The sequence below is a fragment of the Solanum lycopersicum genome, chromosome 3 (assembly GCF_036512215.1).
Source record: "Solanum lycopersicum chromosome 3, SLM_r2.1".
Taxonomy (NCBI): Eukaryota; Viridiplantae; Streptophyta; class Magnoliopsida; order Solanales; family Solanaceae; genus Solanum; species Solanum lycopersicum.
This window is the reverse complement of record NC_090802.1, coordinates 62,353,989-62,378,254: the sequence shown is the minus strand read 5'-3', so window position 1 is coordinate 62,378,254 and position 24,266 is coordinate 62,353,989. Positions and strand designations below refer to the sequence as shown.

Genomic DNA, 24,266 nt, shown 5'->3' with positions numbered 1-24,266 from the left:
AAAATATTGTTAAGTTGTCATTTATACTTTAAAAATGGTTAAAAATGTCGTGCATACGGTGAGAACTTTTTATATTTATTTCATATAACTTATATAACTTATGCATAAATCATTGAGCATTTTTACTTAATTAACCTAAATAAGATTTCTTAATTTTCTAAAAATTATCTAATTTATTAATCATTAATATCACCCAAAAAGGCAAAAAGGAAGTCTTCTGTTTCATGTTATGTATTTGATTTTCGTCAAAAAATTGTAATAAACTAATTAAAATAAAATAATCATTATTTTTAATTAATTTAAACAGTTAAAATACCGCTCTACCATTTGTAATGAATTTTGTAATTTATTGCATCTTTCAAATAAAAGAGTACTAATTCATTTGGCTCAATTCATTATCAGATTTAAGATAATTGATAAATCAATGTTAAAGGCAAAACACAAGAGAGAAAGATGATTAGTGACTACTTCCTAATTTTTTCATTTTAATCCCAACATGTCTTAATCACAATTTGTCTTTTAAGTACTGACCAATTTATTAACCCCAGGTGTACAGGTCCCACATGGCCGTCCTATTTATTTTTTAATTAAAGGAAAAGGTAATTAATTTTTTTTTAAAAAAAGGTCCTTTTCTAGAAGACTTATATTACAATAAATCATCATTATATCAACCATCCCCCAAAATTTAAATTCCATGGCTTTGGGGTCTAAGCCAAACTTAAATACTTTATTCATTTATTTTATTAAAAATAAATATTTATGTGAATATAGTATTTAATTTAATAATTAGTAGAATAATTTATTGTTTTAGTTATATTATTAAATATTAAATGTTTTTTTATATTTAATAATTCATAATACAGTAAAATTATTATTTTGTTTATTTTATTTTATGAGATGTATCAAAGTCAAATCTAAATATTTATGTATGAATAGAAAGAGTAGAATTTTTTTTAATTTTAAAGACAAATCAGCAAGGCTTTACACCGAAAGAGAAAAAGATATGGCAGCCACTTTAATATCTTTATGTGTGTGTGGTTTACCAAAAAAAAAATAAAACAAATCTTTATGTGTGAAAGTGCCCTTTTTATTGGGGTATTTTTATTTTATTTCTTAGAGAGAGACAAAAGGACAGATGTTGGTTTCTCCACTCGTATTTGATAAGCATAAAAATGTCGTGATTAGTAAAGTCAAGTTTTAGTTTACAGGATGATTAACAAGTGTCATGCCCACTTGACTATTGCTTAATAAAATGGATTAAGAGACTAACGTGTTTAACAACCTTTTCTTTTGTCCAAACATAAGCAAACTTGCTTGAGAATAATGCTGGACTTTTAGGGCACGTTTTGATTCGATATCGCGTAATTAATTATCTCAAAATTAATTTTTTTGAGATTGTTATTCAAACTTCAATGTAGGATAAAATAATTATCGTAGTTCTGAAACAAGTTTTGAGAGGATTTTTTTCCCAATTAAACATGAAATAATTTCATTCGTGTGTATCAATTATCTGCTGATGTGATGGAAATAGCAGACCAATGAAAATTGAACAAAGTGTTTTTTAAAAAAAGGTGACCAAAGTGAAAATAATTTTGATTGGTAGATTTTGAAAACAAATTCCTTCAGATATAAGTCTTAATATATTGGTGGATGAGAAAATTATAAATTTAATATTCCGTTTGATAGAAGTACTTGTGAAAAAATGAATTTTTTTGAGACTTATCAGTTGGTATAACTTTTTTGAAGAAAATTAGTACCTTTTTCTTTTTACATGTCAGATTACAAAAACAATGTAAGAACGATTGAAATTCATTTTATACAATACTTCACAACAAAAGTTAATAATTAGATAGTAATAATAATAAAAATTTGAAACCTTCACATTGTAAAATGTTGTAGATTTGCAGTGAAATAAATAATATTATCAGAAAAATTGAGTGTTGGAGAGGTTCCTGCGCATAAATAAAATTCGTTTAATTGGATAAGCTCTTGGCTTTTATCATGTTGTTCTTTATCAAACATTGTCATATTGGTCTGAACATTTTAATCAAGTAGAGAGTCCTCTTAACTCGCAAAAAAAGACTCAAAACTTATAGTTTGTCCACCATAATCCTTCTTTCATATGGGTGCTAAAAATCTAATTTAATCCATTGAATTTACTTATCTTTTGAAATTTGAGTGGATTATTAATTTTTTTTATTTATTAGCTCAAATTTATTAAAAATCAGTTATTACAAATCAAATTGATATATGAGAAATTAAATTTTAGTTAAATTTGGGTTGAGCCTTGATCCGTCTTATAACCAATTACTTGACTATCTCAAATCATTTTAACCCTAGCAAATTTAGATTGGGTTGAATCTCTGATTCATTTGTTGACATTACCCGACGCACACCTATTTCCTTAGTTTTGAAAATGAATGATTTTCTTTTTATCAATACTTTAATTTCAACTCTAGGTTAAAAATTAAAGTATATTCTGACACGTTTAATATAAATTATTTTAATTTAAAATTAAAAAATCATTTTTCTTTCTTTTTGAGAAGCAAAAAATTGTTGAGTGAGCGATCCGGCCTCTAGCCCTTCAATAATGAATTTGTCTTAAAAAACTCCGACCTCGATAGAAAACGAACGACGACGTGAAGTTGATGAGCAGGGAAGATTAGAAAGTTCCTTTTTTAATACTTTTACTATTGACTTTATATTTTTACTTTTTTTGGACAAACATTTTTTAACGAATTTCCATATCCTTCATGAGTCAGATATGAGATATGAATGACAATAATAATGTAAACAATGTTGTCTTTAGCCTTACCTTTTTGCAATAATTCAACAAGTACACATTTCATTTCCTGATTGGTTAACTTATGATATCATTTAATTATATATGAGTCTGCATCAGCTACCCAAATCACATGATCACTCTAAACTTATCAGACGGATGATATTTTCTTCACCTTTTTGACCTTTTGATTAGGTGGGGCCATATCGACTACAAAATAATATATACAGATCATATTGTCTTCTTTTTCAAAATAAAATATTAAAAAATTGAAAATTATATGAGTCTGCAAGTTGGGACAGCAAGAAAAAGATTTTAAACTACCTGTCGTGCGGATTGTATTTTATTAATTGGAATAAATAAATGAAAAAACAAATATAAAAAGAAGATATTTTTATTGGAATTTCCTATTATTTATTGTTCTTTTTTGTCAAATAAATTTGCAACAGATCACAACCATAAATTTAGATTTGCAAGTTAGATCTCACAGCCATAATAAAAAAAATATTCTTCAAACTCATTTTCATTTGGAAAGGTATAAAACGTTTGACAATGAACTTTTTTTTAATTCTTTTTTCTGATTAGCAATTTAATTGAATTTAAGAAAATAAGAAAAAATTTAACCTTATATATTTAAAAGATGATTAAATATAGATTTAATAACCACCTATTTCAATTAACCCAAATTAAGATTGACAAGTCGTATCTATCAACTATATTGTTTAGTCCAATTATAAATTTTAACTCTACAACCTATTTTTTTTAATTTTACTATTTGTTAGTCAACATTATTTTATGATAATAATATGATACCATTAGTCCTTATTCTTAGTTTGACTAATTGATAAGTGGTTGGGTGAAATGAATATTAAGATCATGTCCGTCGATATACATTTTAAAAAGGAAAAAAAGACAACTTTTTTTAAAAAAAAAGTAGGTGAAATATCTTTTTAGAAAAATAACTATTTGAAACCAATTATAATTAGACAAGTAACAAAACCAAAAAAAGGGCATTAGTTTTAATTTCATAATATTATTGGCTAGGTCCCACTGCTTCAGTTTCTTTCAACCGTCAAAGTTTTCATCAAAGCTTGTTCCGTCTTCCACGTATTGACAGTTAGGGGTCGTTTGATTAAATAGATTGGACTTTGGAATAACTAGTGGAAGATATTTACTATAATAATAAATAATAATATATATATCAAGTTATGCAAAATTTATATGTTATTTTATATAATCATTCAAAAAATATTTTAATTAAAATATACTTACTAATGAAGATTAAACTATTTAAAAATAAGATATCATTTAAAAATACGTATGTTCATATATTATTATTGATTGTCTTAGAACATATATTTAATAATCCCCATATTTTAATTTCTGCATTGACTAATATGTGAACTACTCTTTTTGATCACTTTATTTGTCATGTTATATAATAATTAGATTATATTAATATTTAATATTTAAAATAAAATATAAAAATTATATTAATAGTATTATAAATTATAAATTTTTATATATTATTATGATAAAAAATATATCGTAAAATATTGATTAATTTTTCATAATTTAACTTTATAAAAATGAAGTTATGACAATAAAAAATGGATAAATCACTGAAATAATATTTTTTTTCTTGAGACCAACAACATGTATTATTTAAATATGACATAAATAATAATAAGACACTTTATCGTTAAATTATTTACTATCCAACTTAAAGAAATTAGAATCTCAAGAAATTTGATGTAAAGAATAATTTAATTATATATAATGAGTTAGCACATTTCATAAACGCTAAATAAATAATTGAACAATCTGCATATATTGTTGTCAAAAGACGCTATAAGGGTCAAAATTGGCTATGAACTGTGTGAAATAAATCATTGATATCTTTTATTATATTTTGAAATCAAAAGTATCCTCGATGTTATTCTAGTAGATTACAAATACCCTCGAGAGTTAACATTCCAAATTTAGTGGTATGACATGTCACATGAGATTAATCCCTCCACCAAAGTGTTGCCAACTAAGATTCACTATAAAAAACTTGATCTTTAGTCGCGACAAAGTTGTCACAAAATTTCAAAAATATTGCCACTAAAGGTTATGAGTGATTTTTAGTGATGACTAATAGTAAAACCTATTTTTTAACAAAACAAATATGATAATTAATTTTCAATAGCAACCTAATTTTCTAAAATAAATAACTTGCAATATTAATATAAAAAACACCCAATATTATTACGATAAATCATGAAAATTACTTCTCGATTCACATCTCCTACTATATAATGCATCATTCTACATTTTATACATTTACATATAACATAAAATAAAACATACAGTGTCTTTAAACTCCTACTTAATCGATATCATTTTTGTTTTTTAAAAAATAATGAAGAAAAAAAATTAAAATTTAATGTTAAAGTTTTCAGTGACGATTTTTGGGCTTTTGTGGCGATTATTGTCGCCGCTAAAGTTCTAGTTCTTTTGTAGTGAATTCTAGTTGGCAATGCTTAGGTGGAAGGATTAATGCTACGTGACTTGCCAAGTCAATAAAAATATTGACCAAACCACCTGGGCACTAGGGCCAATGTGAGTTGGATCACTTGGCCACACTTCATAATTAGAAAAACGAGCACCGTAAAAATACATACCGCTCAGTGAAAAAAAATGATGAAGAGTTGATCGAAATGTGCACTAAATGCTTTTCGAGAGATCTCCTCCAAATCACTGATATGCTATCGAAATCGTGAGCATCAGCATGTAGGTTTCAGATCCAAGTGGTAGTATCAGGCCCTTTAGCTATTGTTCTTGAGAAATGATCCGGTCTGATCGTTAACTCTTAAAGGTATATCTAGTTTCTTAGGATAACAGCAGAGACATTCCCCTCGCCCCCCTCCCCTTTTTTTTAACGCATAGTGCACCCAACTTCTGTGTCATGAATTTATTTGACTTTTAAGTTTTAAAGTTTGTTTATTTGAACAATATTATTTTTTATTGTTAGTGTTTTTTTATTTTTTAATAATATTTCCTGTCTTCATTTATTTATTATTACTTTAAAAATAAAAAATTTTACTTTTATTATTCTTTTTCTTTTTACTTGTCATTTTTAATAAATCAAACAAGACAATTATTTCTTAATATTTAATTCTTAGCATTAATACTAAATATAAATATTATGATGAAATATCTATTATATCTATCATTATTTCAGTACGGACATGCAAGGTTCAAAATAAGTCTTGTTATTACTTGAAGTATTAGTTATTTTCATAAAGAAACCATTCAAATCCTTAAAATTCCTAAAAATATGGTTTTCTTTAATTATAAAATAAATATTTTTTTAAAACTAAATTTATAAAATCTAATAAAAGCAGTGAAAGATACATATACTAAATGAAGGGCCACAATAAAAACTTGTGGCTGAGAAAATTAATGGTGGGGGGCCATGACGTGGCATCCATATTCCAGTATCCTATATCGTTTAAATTAAGCGAGATCAAAATCATAATTCTCAACATTGCCAACAAGGCCTTAACTATTTTTCTTACTTCTAATATCGTATCTCATATGCAAAAATAAAAAATTAAAAAGAAAAAGGAAAAAAAAATCGTCGTTCACTTTTCCAACGACGTTGGCCGGCGGCGGCGAATTCACGGCGGCTAAACGAGTTTTCTGTAATAAGATATTAATCTTCTTCTCCAATTTTATTTTGATCTTTTTTGGGTTATCCTTTATTCTTTTTCTTTTCTCCGGTAAAATGAGGGAAGTGAAGGAACCAGAGATTAAGCTATTTGGAAAGAAAATTGTATTGCCTGAGAATGGAATGATACTACCGGTAATAGTCACCGGTGAAGATTCCGATGTCGGAAAATCTATGAGTGCGAGTGAGGTTGTTACTGCTGATGAAAGTAGTACCGGGTCGGATCGTGATCCATGTTTAGTGGATAAGGAAGGAAACAGTTCACAGCAGGATGAATCAGATGATGGAAGTGAATACGAAAAGGATGAGGCTGATAAGGTACCGATCTGAACTATTCATTGATGTAATTTGAATCAATTTTTGTATAACTATAAGTTTTTGATGTTATGTTATTAATTTTTGGGATTTTCAAATGGAAATAAAGTGTCAGATTTAATAAGCTATTAGTTTTAGGGCTAAATTTGAACCAAAAAAGTAGGCTGAGGACATTTCCTCTTTCGAAAACAATCTCTTCACCTTCTACTAGGTAGTAGTAAGGTCTGTTCACACTATTTGTGTGATTTCACCGAGTATACAGTTGTTGTAGGAGGTTAACTGAGGGTACATGTGAGTCATATTGTATTTTCGTATTAGCAATTGAACATTCTTTTGCCTTGTTCAGTTAGTCTCTAGATGTTTCTACCAAGTCCAGTGTAATTTATGCTCAATATCTTTTTCATCCATGACGCCTTTTTACTAGATGTAGTGTTAACGAAAGTAATTGGAGAAAGAATCAGGTTCTCTGCCTTTTGTCCTTTTTTCATAGAATCTTATAGGAAAGTCGAATTTGTCAGTGCAAAGGACTTTGAGATTCTTTCCACTTTGTAGACTGAATTTTAGTTCACATCATTGACTGTAGCTTTGTTATGGGAATCTTACAGGCAACTCATAAAGTTTTGGTTTTCAATTTTTAGGATCGAATGACAAGAGAGCTCAGTGAAGCTAAATTAGAGGAGAAAGACCAAAATCTAATGATGGAAGAATCAGAAAATCTCAAGTCTCCATCAGAAAACAAGACCAAAACTCATACTATTGATGATGACTCTCCCACAGTGAAATCTTCCAAGACTGAGGATGATCAGAATGATGCATCGAATTCACAGCAGAAAACTCTGAAGAAGCCAGATAAAATTCTCCCCTGCCCTCGTTGCAATAGTATGGATACGAAATTTTGTTATTACAATAATTACAACGTCAATCAGCCTCGTCATTTCTGCAAGAGTTGCCAGAGATATTGGACTGCTGGGGGTACTATGAGGAATGTGCCTGTGGGAGCTGGTCGTCGTAAGAATAAGAACTCTGCATCGCATTGTCGTCACATCATGATTTCTGAAGCCCTTGAAGCTGCAAGAATTGATCCTCCGAACGGATTTTCTCATCCAGTGTTCAAACCCAATGGAACTGTCCTATCGTTTGGTCCTGACTTGCCACTGTGCGACTCTATGGCCTCTGTTTTGAATCTTGCTGAGAATAAGACACCAAATGGGATCCGAAATGGTTTATATAGACCAGAAAATCCGTCTGGCATTGGTGGAGAAAATGGGGATGACTGCTCTAGTGGATCTTCAGTCACCACTTCAAATTCAATGGCGGAAGGAGTTAAAAACTGCCCCCCTGAGGCAGTTATGCAAACTATAAATGCCTTTCCATCTCCAGTTCCTTGCCTCCCTGGAGTACCTTGGCCTATTCCATACGCTGCTGTTCCTTTCCCTGCCATTAGCCCTGCTGGATATCCTATGCCATTCTGCCCTCCTCCTTATTGGAATTGCAATGTGCCTGGTCCATGGAGTCTTCCTTGGTTAACTCCACCATCACCAACAGCAAACCAAAAAGGATCAGTCTCTGCTCCTAATTCGCCTTTAGGGAAGCATTCAAGGGACGGTGAGTTGCTTAAACCAAACAACCCTGAGGGTCAAAAGAACTCAGAGGGGTCTGTTTTAGTACCAAAAACATTGCGAATAGATGATCCTGATGAAGCTGCAAAGAGTTCTATATGGTCAACACTGGGAATCAAGTACGACTCTGTTAGCAGGGGAGGGCTTTTCAAGTCCTTGCAACCGAAAAACAGTGAGAAGGATCACCCTACCACTACCTCCCCGTCTTTGCAGGCTAATCCTGCAGCCTTCTCTAGGTCCCTCAGCTTCCAGGAGAGAGTATAAAGTCTGAGGTACTTAGTTGTTAACCAACTTATCTTCCGGCAGATGGATGTTGATCTTCCAGCCTTATGGATATTCAATTACGCTTAATCGTATGTACCAGGGCTGAGAATCTCAAGATCCCACAAGTGCTTCAACTGAAACTGGGAAAGCTATTGTCAAAATTAGTGTTTATCCTTCCCTTGTAACATATTTTTGCTTGGTCAGTGTGTGTTTTCCATGTACATAAACTTTATACAGCTGACAGTAGAAAGTGGAAGAGAGAAATGTTTAGATGTATATCATGTACCCGTCAAAGTTTTAGTCTGGAAGGCGGCTTAGCTTCTTTTTCCATTTTTACTAGTGGTTTGAATAATAGTTGAGCCTTCTTTTCAGATTTTATGTTCAAAGTTTGAAGATATCTTCTTGATCATTACATAGATGTGCCTCTTCTTCTCACTGTATCTCAAACATGACTTCAACGTTAGTAGCAGGAATAGCTATCTAAAGTTTACTCCCTCAAAAAGAAAAGAAGTTATGCTCATAGCTGCAGAAATGTGTTATAATAATCCCAAGTATAAACGCAGTTCATCTAACACAGAGTCTTGGAGTGTAAGGGAGTTCAATTGTCTTCTCTTTCATGCAGATAATTATGATCTCTGAGGATTCTAGAAAAAGCCAACTAGTTGTGCCTTTTATTTACAAACCAAGCCAAAAAAAAAAAAAGGGTAGGAGAAGGCAAAATGAGGAGGTGAGGGAAATCGAACCCTCAATAATAAGATAGAAATTCAGGTGATCAACTAATTAAGCTACTAAAATTCTCGGGAAGAATGATATTGAAGTTCATTTTCCTTCCCTTTTTCTTCACTTCCCCAACCCCCAAAGGCCACTTGGGAGTGGCCACCAATAATAAAGTTCATTTATTTATCACCATTTAGATGTTTTAAACTGCTTCCTAACCTCTATCAAAGATTAAACACCTCTAGTTGTTTCAGAAAGAGTTTTAAGTTATCTACACAGTTTTTATATGACTAGATCATCTTTATTTGTTATTATAGATGACTTCTCTTTTTTCCCCCAAGATTGTAATTATGAACAACTCTTGAGCTATTTGTGTATATAATTTAAACCCTTCAAATTTTATCGCAGATTATTAGCCTTATTTCATGTACCAAATGTCATGTTCGAGAATTAATTACATGATAGTTGAGGAAGATTGAATAAAAGAGTTCATCTGAATGAGTTGACAATCAAATCAAACTTTTATGTTGATGTAGACATTATAAGAAGGCACTTAAGAAAATAAGAACAATTTTATGTGCAGCTGGTGTACTCTGGCAATTTGTTGAATATAAAACAAAGTAGATATTTTTGAAGGTTTGAGCAAATGTAAGCCACATCTTATACTAGATATATTAGAAATTAGTTGGATATGGGACCCAAAAACCCCCCATATGCTCTTTAATGGCATAAATGCTTTTGGCATTTTCACTTAGCTTTTGCCTTTTTTTTCTCTCTTTCTTTTGGCTTTTGCTCTTTCCCTTTAAGAGGCATTTATATATGACAATTTTTTATCCCTAGATATGCATGTGCTGTCTCTTGTGTTCCTTGGGACAACAAATAATTCAAACTCGTTGTTCAATGTAGGGTTCTTCTATTTCTAGCCATTCCTTTTTATCAAAAAATCTTCCATTGGATATTACAGTTTAAACACCCATGGGAATGAATGTAACTCCTAAGAAATGCATTTTTAAAGTATAATTGATTAATAACAGAGTATAATTTCGATTTAAGCGATTCAAAATATGAAAAAGAAAACTCACGAAGAAATTGAGAAGGTTGTGTTAGAGTTTAGCCCTTCTTTGAGCTTTACTTTTTCCTTATATGAAAGTCAAACCATTATCAGAAGTCGAAACATAACTATTTTTATTTTTTGCGAAAAGAAAAATATAATTTTCTTCCATATTTAGTTCATCTTTTCTTTCAAGAAAAAATTTGGAATTCTATAAATTGGAAAACCCCTTTTCTTATACCTATAACATAATATAATCCATAATGTAGTCGTTTAGGAAGTTTTATTTATGAGTAGATTTTTCTCTAAATAGTTGTAATATTTTCTTTTTACTAGTTTTTAATTATGTAGGTTAACTGGTCCTATCATATAATAATATTATATCTTTTAGTATAGTTTTATTTGTCATCTAATTTATCGTTATATAATTTGCAATATATGTAATTTTGCATGCGCCCTAATCACTTTCGAACCCAACAGGTTGAACATCTACTATTTATACATGAAAAATGAAAAAAAAAATAAGTTGAAGAAGGTTTGAATAATCGGCCCCTACACCCTTTATAAAAGGTAAATAGATTTTCTACTTGCATCTTTATATCTTTTCTTTGAAAAAAATTAGTACTCCTTCAATCTTATATGAATTGTCAATATAACTAATTTCACTTATAGTAAAATACTTTTTAAACATTTTTTTTTATAATAAGCATAACACTACAATAGTTCCACTAACTTTTTAAGAAAAGTTCCCCTGAGTATTACTAATGAGTTAGGGAAATATTTAGTTTTGAAACAAATCGAAACAAAGTGAATACGATTACTCATAAGTTAGGCAAATATTTAATGTCGTAACAAATTAAAATTGAGTGAACAGAATTTAGGCAAATATTTAATGTCGTAACAAATTAAAATTGAATGAACAGAATTTCAAAGAAATACTTTTTTTTTTGAAGACGGAAAATCCAATCCAATCCTAGCATATAGGTTATAGGAATATTTTCAACCTCATTTTGCAAATACAAATTGAGCCACAAATTTCAATTTACACTTCTCGTTACACTTTTCAGCATTTAGAGTAGTAATAAATTTCTTCAAAGGAAACATAAATGTAATACACAAAATATAAGGTGTTCCATAAGTGATAACATCTTGTATCCTTGCATGCTTAATCTATGATAAAGTTAAAATACTCTTATAAAATGCATTGTACCTAAATAAACATATAAAGTGTGTCTGAATAAATTTTTGATTTAACGATACTTTTTAATTTTATTCAAACACTATAAAATACATAAAAAATATTTTGATTAAAAACACTTAAAATAAGACGATCCAAATATGCTAAAACATAAAAGTAGCTCATTAATATCACTCATCACCCATATAACATATATATTTTAAGTTTCTCCAGTTGATATAATTAATTACTTTAGTGCATTTCGTGTCATATCAACAATAAGTTTAAAAAACATGAATTAAGCAAAGAGTCAACCCCAAGTGCATATAGTGACCCACCATTAGAAATCGTGTTCATAGCATCATCTTTACTACTTTCAATCAAACACTTCAATGATTCTTAGTGCATAAAATGATTGATTTTCTAAGCTTCCAACGAAGAAAATATTTATCAGTATTGAACGTAAATACTTACAGTACAATAAATTTCGTAATAACTCGACTTGACTCGACAAGTCAAATTAGAAATGATTTTTACAAATTTGGGTCGAAATAGTGTAATCCATTGGATCAAAATGTAACAGTACTACACAAACATATATAATCAAATTTGAAGATCGAAAATTATGCAACTTATTGAAGAAGAACTTATGTTAATAACATTAAAACAAATATTTTAGCTTTTCTCTTTTCAAAATTATTTTTTTCCCTTCCTTTTTATTTGATCATGAGGGTGAACATTTTTTTTTTAAAAAAAAATGACTAGTGAGAATAGTATATAGTAGATATTGTAGAAAAAGTTCATATGAGAAGAGTATTGCCTTTCACTTTCCAGTCTAGCAAAAAAGTAAAAGAAAATGATTATAAACTTTTAATTTATTTCAAAGTGGGGACAAAAACAAAAAGGATAATTTTTAATAGTTCATAAGGTGGTTAAGTAAACCAAATGTTATCACTGATCACCACCAACTTCAAAGCCAAATGTCATTTGAAGACCAAAACAATATACAACTAACATATATTCGATATAATTCTATAAGTAAAAATTAAAAAAAGATTATGCAATTTTTTTTATTTTATTATAATAAAAAATTTATTTATAATAGATCCTCAACTAAAGGATAAAACCCCCCTAATGTAAACAAGATGAGTACTCCCCTAATCAATTATTTATATTAACCTATTTAACGAAGAAAGTCACAAATAATGGATTATGAAGCTTTTTGAAAGAAGTAGGCCTAAACCTAACTAGGATTAAGTGAATTAAGGAGCAATATTCATAGGAGTTTAAGAATAAAAAGATTTAAAATTTAACTATGTTATAATATTTGCATGACTTTAGACTTTTTAAAACTCATAATGTATAACTTTGGCACGCATAATGAAAAAATGTCTACTGATAATATTTCTTTTTAGCCCACTCGACAAGTCACTTATATATAATTATTAATAAAGATGGTGATTAAAATTAATAAATGTATACTTTACCAAGCTTTATTACAGTCACTGAATGATAGTAGTATTCCATTTTTCCCTTGATCGGATCAATAAGGAATTGAGATCTATACTTCAGATAATACTATCACTACATAAAAAACGATAATTCTAACGTCGCTAATGGTTTTAACGATATATATAAAGAATATTAATTGCCGCTAAAAATACATATTTAGTAACAATGAACTATTGTCGTTAATAAGTTATCGCTAAAGATCATTTTTGATATAGTAACAGAAACAAAAAGATTGATTATGAAAACCGTGGTTTTTTTTTAAAACAAAGAGAAGCAGTGAATGATGGAACAGTTCAATTATATTGCTTATAGTACCATCCCCCCTACAATGAACCAATTTATAGAATTTTTTTCATCACTTCAGTTTATTAGGATTGATTATTATTAGCTTCATAGGAAAGATTCATTAAAGGATTTGGGCCCTGTAGTGTGCAGGCCCAAACATCCATTACTATCAAGTGTCAACTTTCCAACAGTGGAACCCAACGTGAAGCGCTTTACGAACTAATGGACTATAGCCCATCATAATTTCTTTTTTTAAAATCGATTAAAAAAGAAAAATAAGACAAACAAATTGAAACAGTATCAAATGTTTGACTGAGGTCAAGCGCCGACTTAGAGGGTCTATTACGATTTACATAAATTTACTTAAGAAAATCGTTAATATATTTAAATATTCGATTGTAAACTGACTTATTATTATGTTATTAACCTATGGATGTTTGGTGTGAGTGATAAAAATAAATAGTTTAGAAATCGGTTATCATGTTTGGAATAATTTATCTAACCATTTATATTATAATGATGGAATACGTCATCCCACGATATCTAATCCAGAATGATTAATCCCAAAATAATTTGTTCCCAAGGAAACGACCCTATTGTAAGAATTGTTGAATATCAAATTTTGAATTCCTCTTGAAAACGTCTAATACAAGTATCAAGAGCTTCATTGACTGCATATGGATTGAAAATTTACCTTACACTTGGGAGTCAGGGGCACGCAACGTAGCATTTCCAAAAGAAGACGTTTAGTTTGGGGCTTGGGAAATGGGAATGGGTCTTATTATATATTCCAAAGATTAATATTCTGTAACTTCTTTCGTCCATTGATATTTTTACGAAGAATCAGAGGTCTAAGGTTTAATTTCCTAGAAATAAAAAATGTTATTGAAAGTATTATTTTTAAAAATAAACTTTATAGCGTGTGAATTTGAAATTAATCAAATTTTAATATAAATATCAAATACTAAATAAAAAATCACACGAAAATAAGAAGTAAGTTACAAATTCCAATTCCATAGTACTATTGGAAACTAATTTAACAAACTTTTTGTTAACCATTTATCCTCCAGTTAAGCAAATCAACGTGGTGTATTATGTACTTTTATTGTGTGTTTTTGGTACACATTGTTTATCTAATGTATCATGTACTTTTTAGTGTGTATCATTGATTTGCACAATGATACATCTTCATTAAATAAAAAATACAAAAATATTATTGAGGTTATTGTGTACTTTACAATGACTATAAATCATTTATCATGTGAATTTATATAATTTAACTTGTGTAATGCTTTTTTTGTTATGCTTTTCTTGAAATATACAGTAAATAAATTTACTTTTAAAAAATAATACCAATTCATATGAATATGCTATTCAATTTACCTAAATATCATGTAAAAATTAAGGATTATAGGGTAACATATTGTACATGATACATACGGTTTAGCCAATATATCAGTTATTTTTTGTGTGTGTTTGGTATATATGTATCATTTGGTTTTGCCAAAATACTAACCCGAGACAATGTAAGCCTAACAACAATGTTTGCTGCTTCTTTTTTCCTTTTTTGTTGTATTTTGACAACCATTGATTTTGATGTTTCGCCAGAATCTTTCTTTCCAATTTTCATCGTCGGAATCATATATCCTTCTATTAATTAACGGATCCATTACTATGATGTAATAAAACAATTAACAAAAACAAAAAAGAGAAGAATATACGAATTGATAATGGATTAATAATAAAAAGATGCTGGGTTCAAACTATTACAGATTAGGAAGAAATAGACGATGATGGATTAAGAATAAAAAGAAGAAAAGAAAAAAATGTAGTGGGTTAAGATGAATGAAGATGATTAAGGAAAAAAAAAACTGAAACTTGATGGAGTAAGAAGAAGACGGTAGAAGTTAATGGAAGTTGTCCTGCTTCCTGATATTTTTACTTTTTTAAATTTCAAATTTTTTGAATTTTGAAATTCAAAATTTCAAAATTTGGTCTTTTAATTAAAATTAATTAAATTTAAAAATTCAAAATCAAAAAGCTGATTAAAAGGTTGAGTGTTTAAATAGATAAAATTTAAAACGGACAAAGGCCTAAAATACCCTTAAAGTATTGAAAATGGTACAAAATTATCCTTCATCCACCTATTGGCTCCAAAATGCCCTTTTGACCCACCTATTGGCTCCAAAATACCCTTGTCATCCACCTATTGGCTCCAAAATACCCTTGTCATCCACCTATTGGCTCCAAAATACCCTTGTCATCCACCTTTGAGTTCAAAATTGATCACTTTTTAAATTGTTTTAAAATTAAACTCTTTAAATATTTTTTAAAATACTTGGCTCTCAACTATTGGTTATAATTTTAATTTATTAATATAATTTATAAATCAACCCACTACCCACTCATTACTAACTAAATCTCGCCCAATTAATAATCCAATTATAATATCAAAATCGTCATAAACACTACTAAAACACGATGAAATTATAGATTCCTCAAAATAACATTAAAAAATATTCGAGTCCGAATCGAAGCCCCAATTAAATTTAGGTTGAGCCGCTTATTTATGAGGACACTTTCTTTCAAAATTGAATTAGAAATTTATGATTAAAGGTAAAGAAGTAGTACATCCCGAATTAATTCACTCACTTTTTTAAATATAATTTTATAAATATCAACGATTTGTTTTAAAACTTTTAATATATTATTTTGAAAAAAAGTTACCTATGAAGTAACATCACATAATTGAGAGGTAAGAATAATTAAAATGAATATAGTCAGACTTTTAAGTTTATCGGTGATTTTTATTTAACCACTTGAATGTACGATAATTTACTTCTATAGTTTTTAAAAAAACACTCAATTGGCAGTAGCTTGCATTAATAATGTGACGGGTTCATTAATTTAGAGGGATTTAATTGGTAATGGGTGGGTAGTGGATTGCTTTATAAATTATACTAGTAAGTTGAATTATATTAAATAGTTGAGAGCCACGTATTTTAAAAAATATTTAAATAGTTTAAATATAAAACCGTTAAATAAGTGGTCAACTTTGAACCAAAAGGTGGATGACAAGGATATTTTGGACCCAATAGGTGTGTGGGAAGAGTATTTTGGAGCCAATAGGTGGATGGAGGGTAATTTTGTACTATTTTCAATACTTTAAGGGTATTTTAGGCATTTTTCCGAATTTAAAATTAAAAAACTGATTTAAGAGGTTGAGTGTTTTAATGGAGAAAAAATAGCCATTAAAATGGGTAAATGTGTATTATAAGAGAGAGAATATAATGTATCTAAAAACTTACACTAAAATAAAAAAAAAATAAATTATGTAATATTTAAAAAAAAATAAGAAAATTGAAGAATATAAAAATTATAGTTGTGTATTTAAATTATTTTTCCTTATTTTATTCACAAAAAGAAAACATTTATGTGTGTGTGGGTGGCCGGCACGCTCACGCGTATCACGAGAGATCAGAATTTGTTTGCATTAATTTTCTATGAAATTTCATAGAATTTGAATACAAATAGTACTCGACTTTTGTTAGTTGGTGCACTTTGTCAGAAAGTGAAAGTATTATTTTTTTCTTCTTTGATTAATGAGTGTTTTTTTTTATTTGTATTTATATTAAAGTTTGGTGAAATTTTTAATCTGTGTTTGAGAAGTTTACATTAAAGATAAATGACTCTCTAATAAAGATAAATATATACTAAGAAGACTTAAATCTTAAATCTCTGAATTATGATAAATCAATGAACTTTTTTATTAATACTTTCTCTATCATTACTTTGAACACTCATGATTGTCTTAATTAGTGTATAACTTTTAGTCTAACATTGAGAATTATTTTGAATAAGTAAGTCATTAACATTAAAACATGAAAAATAAATTATCTTTCTTAAAATAGATAAATAAAAATGAAAAGAAATATTTTTAGTATAGTGAAGGTAAAAGTGAGTGGAGATAAAAAAAAAAATCTCTATTTAGACCATCTCAAATCCTGTTTTATTTTATTTTTTATTTTTTATATTTGGAGAGTAAAATAGAGAATATCCTCTTCAATCACTCTATATTTTGGAAAACTACTATTCATATTTTCTATTTCACTTTTTTAAATATTATATTATTATTTATATTTTTTGTAATTAATATATTATTTATTATATAAGACTATTAATTAAATCTTTAATATATGCAATTCTTTCTAAATTTAATATAACATTTTTAAAAATATTTTATTTTAATTTGTCATACAATTTGATGCTTTATTAATTTTCACTATGAAGAATGCACAAAATTTAAATGATAAGATAAAAATTTTAATTTAAAATATAATACATAACATAATAATTTAAATACAAGATAGCTATAAATAAAATGCATAGCATAATAATTTTAAAAATCACAATAATAATTTAGTAATCTTGTAAGTCGTTTCAAGATTTAACGATATTCAAAATTAATTGACTTGATAGATCTATTTTTTAAAAAAATTGACTTATAAATTTATTATTTTACTTATATTAATTGATAAAATTTCAAAATTAATTTACTTGTTAAAGAGACTTCTATTAAAAATATTCATTTTTTTAAATAACATGAGAATGTAATAAGTGAAAAATATTGTCTTATCCTAATTTGTCGAAAATAACAAATAAAAAAATTTAAAATTGAACATGTAAAAAGAACCGAGGGAGTTCTTTTTTGGTAATGTTATGGTTTTGCACTCCGTAAGTTATTACTCTTCATTCAAAACAATTGAATTGAATTTTATAAATTTAAAATTTACCCTTTAACACACTCAAGTTCCCCAAAATAATTATTTCAGCAAAGAAAAAAGGAGGAGGAAACCGTAATTAAAAATATTACAGTCAAAACTCAAAACCCTTCTAAATTTTCAGGAAAAAGTGTTTTTTTTTTTTTAATCCACATGCGGATATGTGCAAGTCTAAAAACTTCAAATATTGTGGATTTTCAAAGAACTTGACATCATATTTATTATGTCACATAGTTATTAATTATCTTCAGAATAAGTCATCCAACATAGTTATTTTATTTCATATCTCACTCTCATATTTTCTGTGGAAAAATTAGGAAAGAGTAGTATTACCAACTTTAGATTAGAATAATAACCACAATACATTATGTAATTCAATTCTGTCGACATTTCTTAAATAAAAACCTAAAATGTGTAAACACACTTCCATAGTACGTCTAACATATTGCTGTTACAATTATTGTTAATGAAATTACCAGGAAATCACTTGACCGACTTTTACTATTCACTCCAATATAATAGGAATCATTAACAACAATAATAATAATTCGTAACAATTTTCACTTTCATAAAATAACGTAACAAATTTAGAATTTTCACTTTCATAAAATAGATATACCGTATTTATAATTTCAATTTCAAAACCTTAAAATAAATTTTGTATTCAAGTCAATTTTTTACCTAATATTTTAAAATCTTCTCTTATATATATCGCGTAATTTTTTATGAACTACGTGTGACCACCCTCCTTGGATCCAACCTTGTAATGACGACTTTTTAAAAAAAATTTTTATATAATGATAGGAAAGTAGATTTCGTTTTCACCGTTTTTTCCTAAAAAATTTCCACAAAGACTTGACTTGTTTAATGTCTCTCTATATAGACGTACCAAAATTTGTTTCTACAACCATCCCATGATTTAATATTAATTCCATACAAAAATCAAGAAAAAAGAGAAGTTAGCAAAATGGAGAACATTTTTTCAATATCAGCAATTAGTGCTTCATTATTGGGCAAAAAAATAGCTGATGACCTGAATCAATTTTTTTGTATCATATTAAGATGTACAATTCTCAGCATCCTAAGCACATTTCAAGATTTATCTTATTGTTTTTCTTTATCAATCCGAGCAATAGGTTGGTTCTTCATCATTCTCCGAAACGCGTTGACTCGAGTTGATCATGATACTAATCCTCCCGATGCTAAAAATTGTGGACATGATTATGAAAATTGCGATAACAAGGAAGAAATTGTTGAGGATAAACTAATGGGTTTATGCAATTTAAATGAGAATGAAACAGAGTATGCAGAGGTTTCGAGTTTATTTGATGAAGTAGAACCTAGTTTTGAGGAAATTAAAGAAGCTTTTGATGTGTTTGATGAAAATGGAGATGGATATATTGATGCAAGTGAGTTAATGAAACTTATTTGGAGAATGGGTTTATCCGAATTTTCGATGGAGCATTGCAAGAAGATGATTATGGCCTTTGATGAAAACAGAGATGGAAAAATTGAATTTTCTGAATTTTTGAAGCTCATGGAACAGAGCTTTCGGGATCCTGTAGCGTTAGACTGAGTTTTTTATTCTCTAATTTTTATACCCTACTTCTATTAAGTATCAGGTGTAAATCCAGTAATAATATTGTCATGTAACCATAATAAAATTAACAAAACAGACACCGGGGGTCTTTGCATTGGAATTCGATTTTTATTTCAATCTCATGTGTTAGATATTTTGATTAAGATTGAAATAACATTATATTCATCGCATCACACACCCTTTGGTTATTTAGTTGGAAATATTTTAGCCAAAATGGACTTTTCGATTCGTGTTATAACAAGTCAAGTCCAAAGTGTATATAGACGCTGAGTGAGAGCCAATATAAAAATAAAATTAGTAAGTGAAGACTCCGCTAACAAGCTAATCACTTTTCCACCGCCTAAAGATAAACATTAAATGTATGCAGACAAATTTTGTTACTTGAGGATGTGAAGTTGCTACAGTGCTGAAAAAGACATAATTTGACATTTGATTGGAAAATTCTAAAAAACTGTCTGCAGAAGCAAATTTGAACCCTCTAAGCTCTGTTTGTCTTAAGATTCTTTTGGCAACTAAAATGAGCAAGTAAACTGTGTACGTGACGACGATGTTAGACAAACGAATTGTTAAGTGTTGTTTGGTACGAAGGAAAATACTTTTTTAAATAAATGAATTTATTATTTACTTTTTAATATTTGATAATTAAGCAAAATTATATTATCCTAGATTTCATATATAAGTTAGCTAAATCTTGTGGACTGATGAGTCGAGCTTCGGAGGTGCTGAGGGGGTGAAGATTTAAGTTTAATCGAAAAATTGCTCAATGAAATCTTCAATTTTTTTGAAATGAAATGAAATGTTTGTAAACTATGTAAAATATATTATAAATATTTAAAAGATAAATGAAAAATTTATGATTAAAAATAAATTTATTTGACTTTCAAAATTTAAAATATATTACTGAAATTGAAACAAAAAGAATATCGTATTTAAACTAACAATATAATAGTAAGAAGATCAAGATAACAACCATACAAACAAGGGGTAAGTTAACTCAGACTTTGTCAAAGTGTGGAAGTTCCTTGTCATCTGTTAAATCTTTTACAATCACAATTTCTTGGACCCTGCTAGAAACATGTCACTAGCATTACGAAATTGCCAAAGTGGCAAACGTCAACTGCTTAGCAAATTGCTTGTGTCACATCAAATTGTATAATATTTCTTTTAAGTATTTTCTGAGTAACTTCCTAATTAAGACAACTGAATTTGTCTTTTTAAATTATTCGTATTGTTATCCAATAATAGGACACTAATCACTATAAAACCCCTTTGCAGTACATCAAAATCAAATCAAGTAGTATCACAAACCTGCAAAGTTCTCCAAGAATTCTTCTAAATTACTTCAACCACTGATCAATTCAATGGCAGACATAATATCAAATGTGTTCAATGAAAACGATGAGTTTAGCGCTCCCATACTATCAGACAACGAGTGCGCTGAGGAACTTCAATACCAAGAGGTTCTTGCAGCCTCTTTAGAAATCTTCAATCTTCACATGTCAACCACACAAATCGAAGAATCCCCTGAATCATCCCAAGGTTTTTGTGAAATTTGTATGGAGACAAAAGCTACAAATGAAATGTTCAAACTCGAAAATTGTTCTCGTCACTCATTCTGTACTGATTGCATAGCGCAATATGTCCAGTTCATGATTCAAGACCATATTTTCTCAGTAACTTGCCCTGGTTTGAAATGTTGCGCGACAATTGAACCTGTTTATTGTAAATCCATCATCCCTGAAAATGTATTCGAAAAATGGCAAGGGGGATTGAGTGAGTCTTCTCTTCTTGAGTGCGAAAAGTTTTACTGTCCTTACAAAGATTGTTCAGAGCTGCTGATTTATGATCATGATCAAGGCATCATTGAGTGTATATGTCCTGTATGCCACAGGCTGCTATGCGCGGCGTGTGGCGTCCCTTGGCATACTGGACTTGATTGTGACAAGTTTCAAAATGATGAAAAAAACAGAGAAGATGATTTAAAAGTTGAGGAACTTGCTAGCAGCTCAAAATGGATGAAATGCCCTCACTGCAAACATATTGTGCAGAAAGCTGATGGTTGTATACACATAACCTGCTGGTTAGTTAATTTTTTTATGGTAGTGAGAGGTTTAATTTGTTTATAAGTTAATAGTATTAACTTAACAAATCAATATTATGGATTTAGGTGTGGATCTCAATTTTGCTATATATGTGGAGAAACATGGAGTGAAAACCATTGGAGATGTCAAATTAGTGAATGATACCAGATTGCTTCTAAAGAACTGGGAAGATTGATAAAAGGCTAAATAATTCACCTAATTTTAAAAAATAAAAATAATACTCCACTCACTTTTAAGATGATAAATATCAAGTTATAAACATACTTTTTGATAATAAACTACTTAAAGCATATTATTATCAAGTTATACCATATAAAGAAAAAATATATTATTCTCATTAATTATTTAAATAATAATTTATTTATTTAAATAATTACATTTATTACTCAGTTACCTTTTTTAAATCAATCTATTTAAATAAATTAATTTTTTAAATTATCTTTTTTAAACCAAATTATTTGATTATATTATTTTTTTTAAGTTACCTTTTTTAAACAAAACTCTTTAACTATTATAAATTAAATTAAACATTATATAGTTACCTTTTAAAAAAATTACAAAATACTTAGGGATTTTATCATTCTATAATAACTATCCACCACTATCTAAACCAATACCAGTTTTTTTTAAAACCGTCACACGCTATATTTATAAAAAAAAAATTCATCTTCCCCAAATATGTTGTTCTTCCCTAAATCCTCACCAAATCTTCTTTATTTCGCACGCCTAACATTAATCTTCACCAACATTAGCTGTTTTGCTGAAAAATCTACAACATTAACATTCTTCTTCACCAAAATCTACTGTTTTGGTCAATAATCTTTCAAATTTGCACTCAAAAATCTGTATAATATCGAAGAGAGGCAATGAAACCCCGCGTAAAAGTAGAAGGTTGAACGATGAAGCAAGATCTGAGGAATTTCATGCTCCATCTTTCAACATTTTGTCTCAAATACAAACTCAACCTTCATCTACAAAAGAAAAATCTAGAACAGAAAAATCAAAATGAAAAAAAAAACAAAACAAAGAGCCAAAGGAAATCGAGAAGAAGAGAAAAGAGAAAGAAAAGTAATCCGTAGATGAATCTTGAAAGAAGGGTGGACCTCGAACTCATAAAGAACAAGTTATGGACACCACCAATTATCCTACTTCAAAATTTCGTAACAGAAAGTAGAAATTTTCATCGCACATTGTACATTTTTTTGAATGACATGTTTTTTTAACTTATGAACTATTTATGTAATTTTCCAGTTTTTATTATGAATACTTGATGGTTTTATATAAATTATCAATGAATATTACTAATTATTAAATCTGTCTCACTTTGTATAAATTTTGAACGCAACAAGAAAATATAGGAACACTGTATGAATCATGTATGAACATTATATGAATTATGAATGTCATATTATAATTTGATATATAGAACATAGACAAATGTTATATATATACTATTTTTTAAAAAAAATTATATAAATGACAGTCTGCTTCACTATATATTTATAATTTTTAAATGTGTATGATATTTGTATAAATTTCACTTTTAAATATGTAATGTTAAATTTTTATATGCATAATGTATGAAAAATATATGAAATGGTATTGACATATGATTCAATATGAGAATATGAATAAATATATAATTATACCTTAATAAATGTGTATGACTTTTGCGTAAATTACTTATTCAATACGCATTAAATTTTTGTTGTATGAATTCTGTATGATAACTGTATACTTTCAAATACAAAACAGAAACAAATGTTACTTATATTACTGGTATAAATACTGTATGAAAAATGTATGAATTATATCATATTATACTTTGATATGTAGAACATAAACATACATTATTTTATATGCAAATATTGCTTGTATAAATGTATAAATTTTGTATATAGTCCTCATTCAATATGCAATAACTATATGCATATTATATGAATATTATATGATTTATTAATGGTAACAAATGTTAACATATGAACAGTTGTATATACAATGTATGAACATTGTATAAAAAAAAATATGATTCAATATAAAAAATAAAACATACGATTTAACAATTTAAATACTCAAAAACACAGATGTAACAGTAGAAAATCATTGTTTTTGTAAAGGATAATTTGAGCATGTCTTCCTATTGTTTCCAGCTTGATGGCATCTTTTGCATGTGTTTTTTGTCCTCTAGAATTTCACATCAGCGAACCCCTTCCAGCGTTCAAACTTGGGTCTTGCCGCTGATCTTTTTGACCGGGTGGCATATTTTTAGACACAATTCATACACACTTTCTATATATTTCACTGATATATACAACAAAAAAAATAATTTCATACACAAGTAATTCA

The 24,266-nt window shown here is 28.4% G+C and overlaps 3 protein-coding genes across 3 annotated transcripts; all 3 read left to right on the top strand.

Annotated features, from left to right (window-relative positions):
* The first annotated feature begins 6,285 nt into the window (after positions 1–6,285).
* Positions 6,286–9,107, top strand: LOC101262001 (cyclic dof factor 1). Its single transcript, XM_004235944.5, has 2 exons — positions 6,286–6,815; positions 7,451–9,107. Exons 1-2 carry the CDS (start codon positions 6,555–6,557, stop codon positions 8,693–8,695), a joined length of 1,506 nt encoding a protein of 501 aa, XP_004235992.1. The 5' UTR covers positions 6,286–6,554; the 3' UTR covers positions 8,696–9,107.
* Positions 9,108–19,185: 10,078 nt separating this feature from the next.
* On the top strand, positions 19,186–19,794 carry LOC101249625 (probable calcium-binding protein CML45). Its single transcript, XM_069296025.1, has 2 exons — positions 19,186–19,267; positions 19,355–19,794. Exons 1-2 carry the CDS (start codon positions 19,186–19,188, stop codon positions 19,792–19,794), a joined length of 522 nt encoding a protein of 173 aa, XP_069152126.1.
* Positions 19,795–20,749: 955 nt separating this feature from the next.
* Positions 20,750–23,233, top strand: LOC101249062 (E3 ubiquitin-protein ligase RSL1-like). Its single transcript, XM_004235985.5, has 2 exons — positions 20,750–21,898; positions 21,986–23,233. Exons 1-2 carry the CDS (start codon positions 21,180–21,182, stop codon positions 22,059–22,061), a joined length of 795 nt encoding a protein of 264 aa, XP_004236033.1. The 5' UTR covers positions 20,750–21,179; the 3' UTR covers positions 22,062–23,233.
* The last annotated feature ends 1,033 nt before the right edge of the window (positions 23,234–24,266 follow it).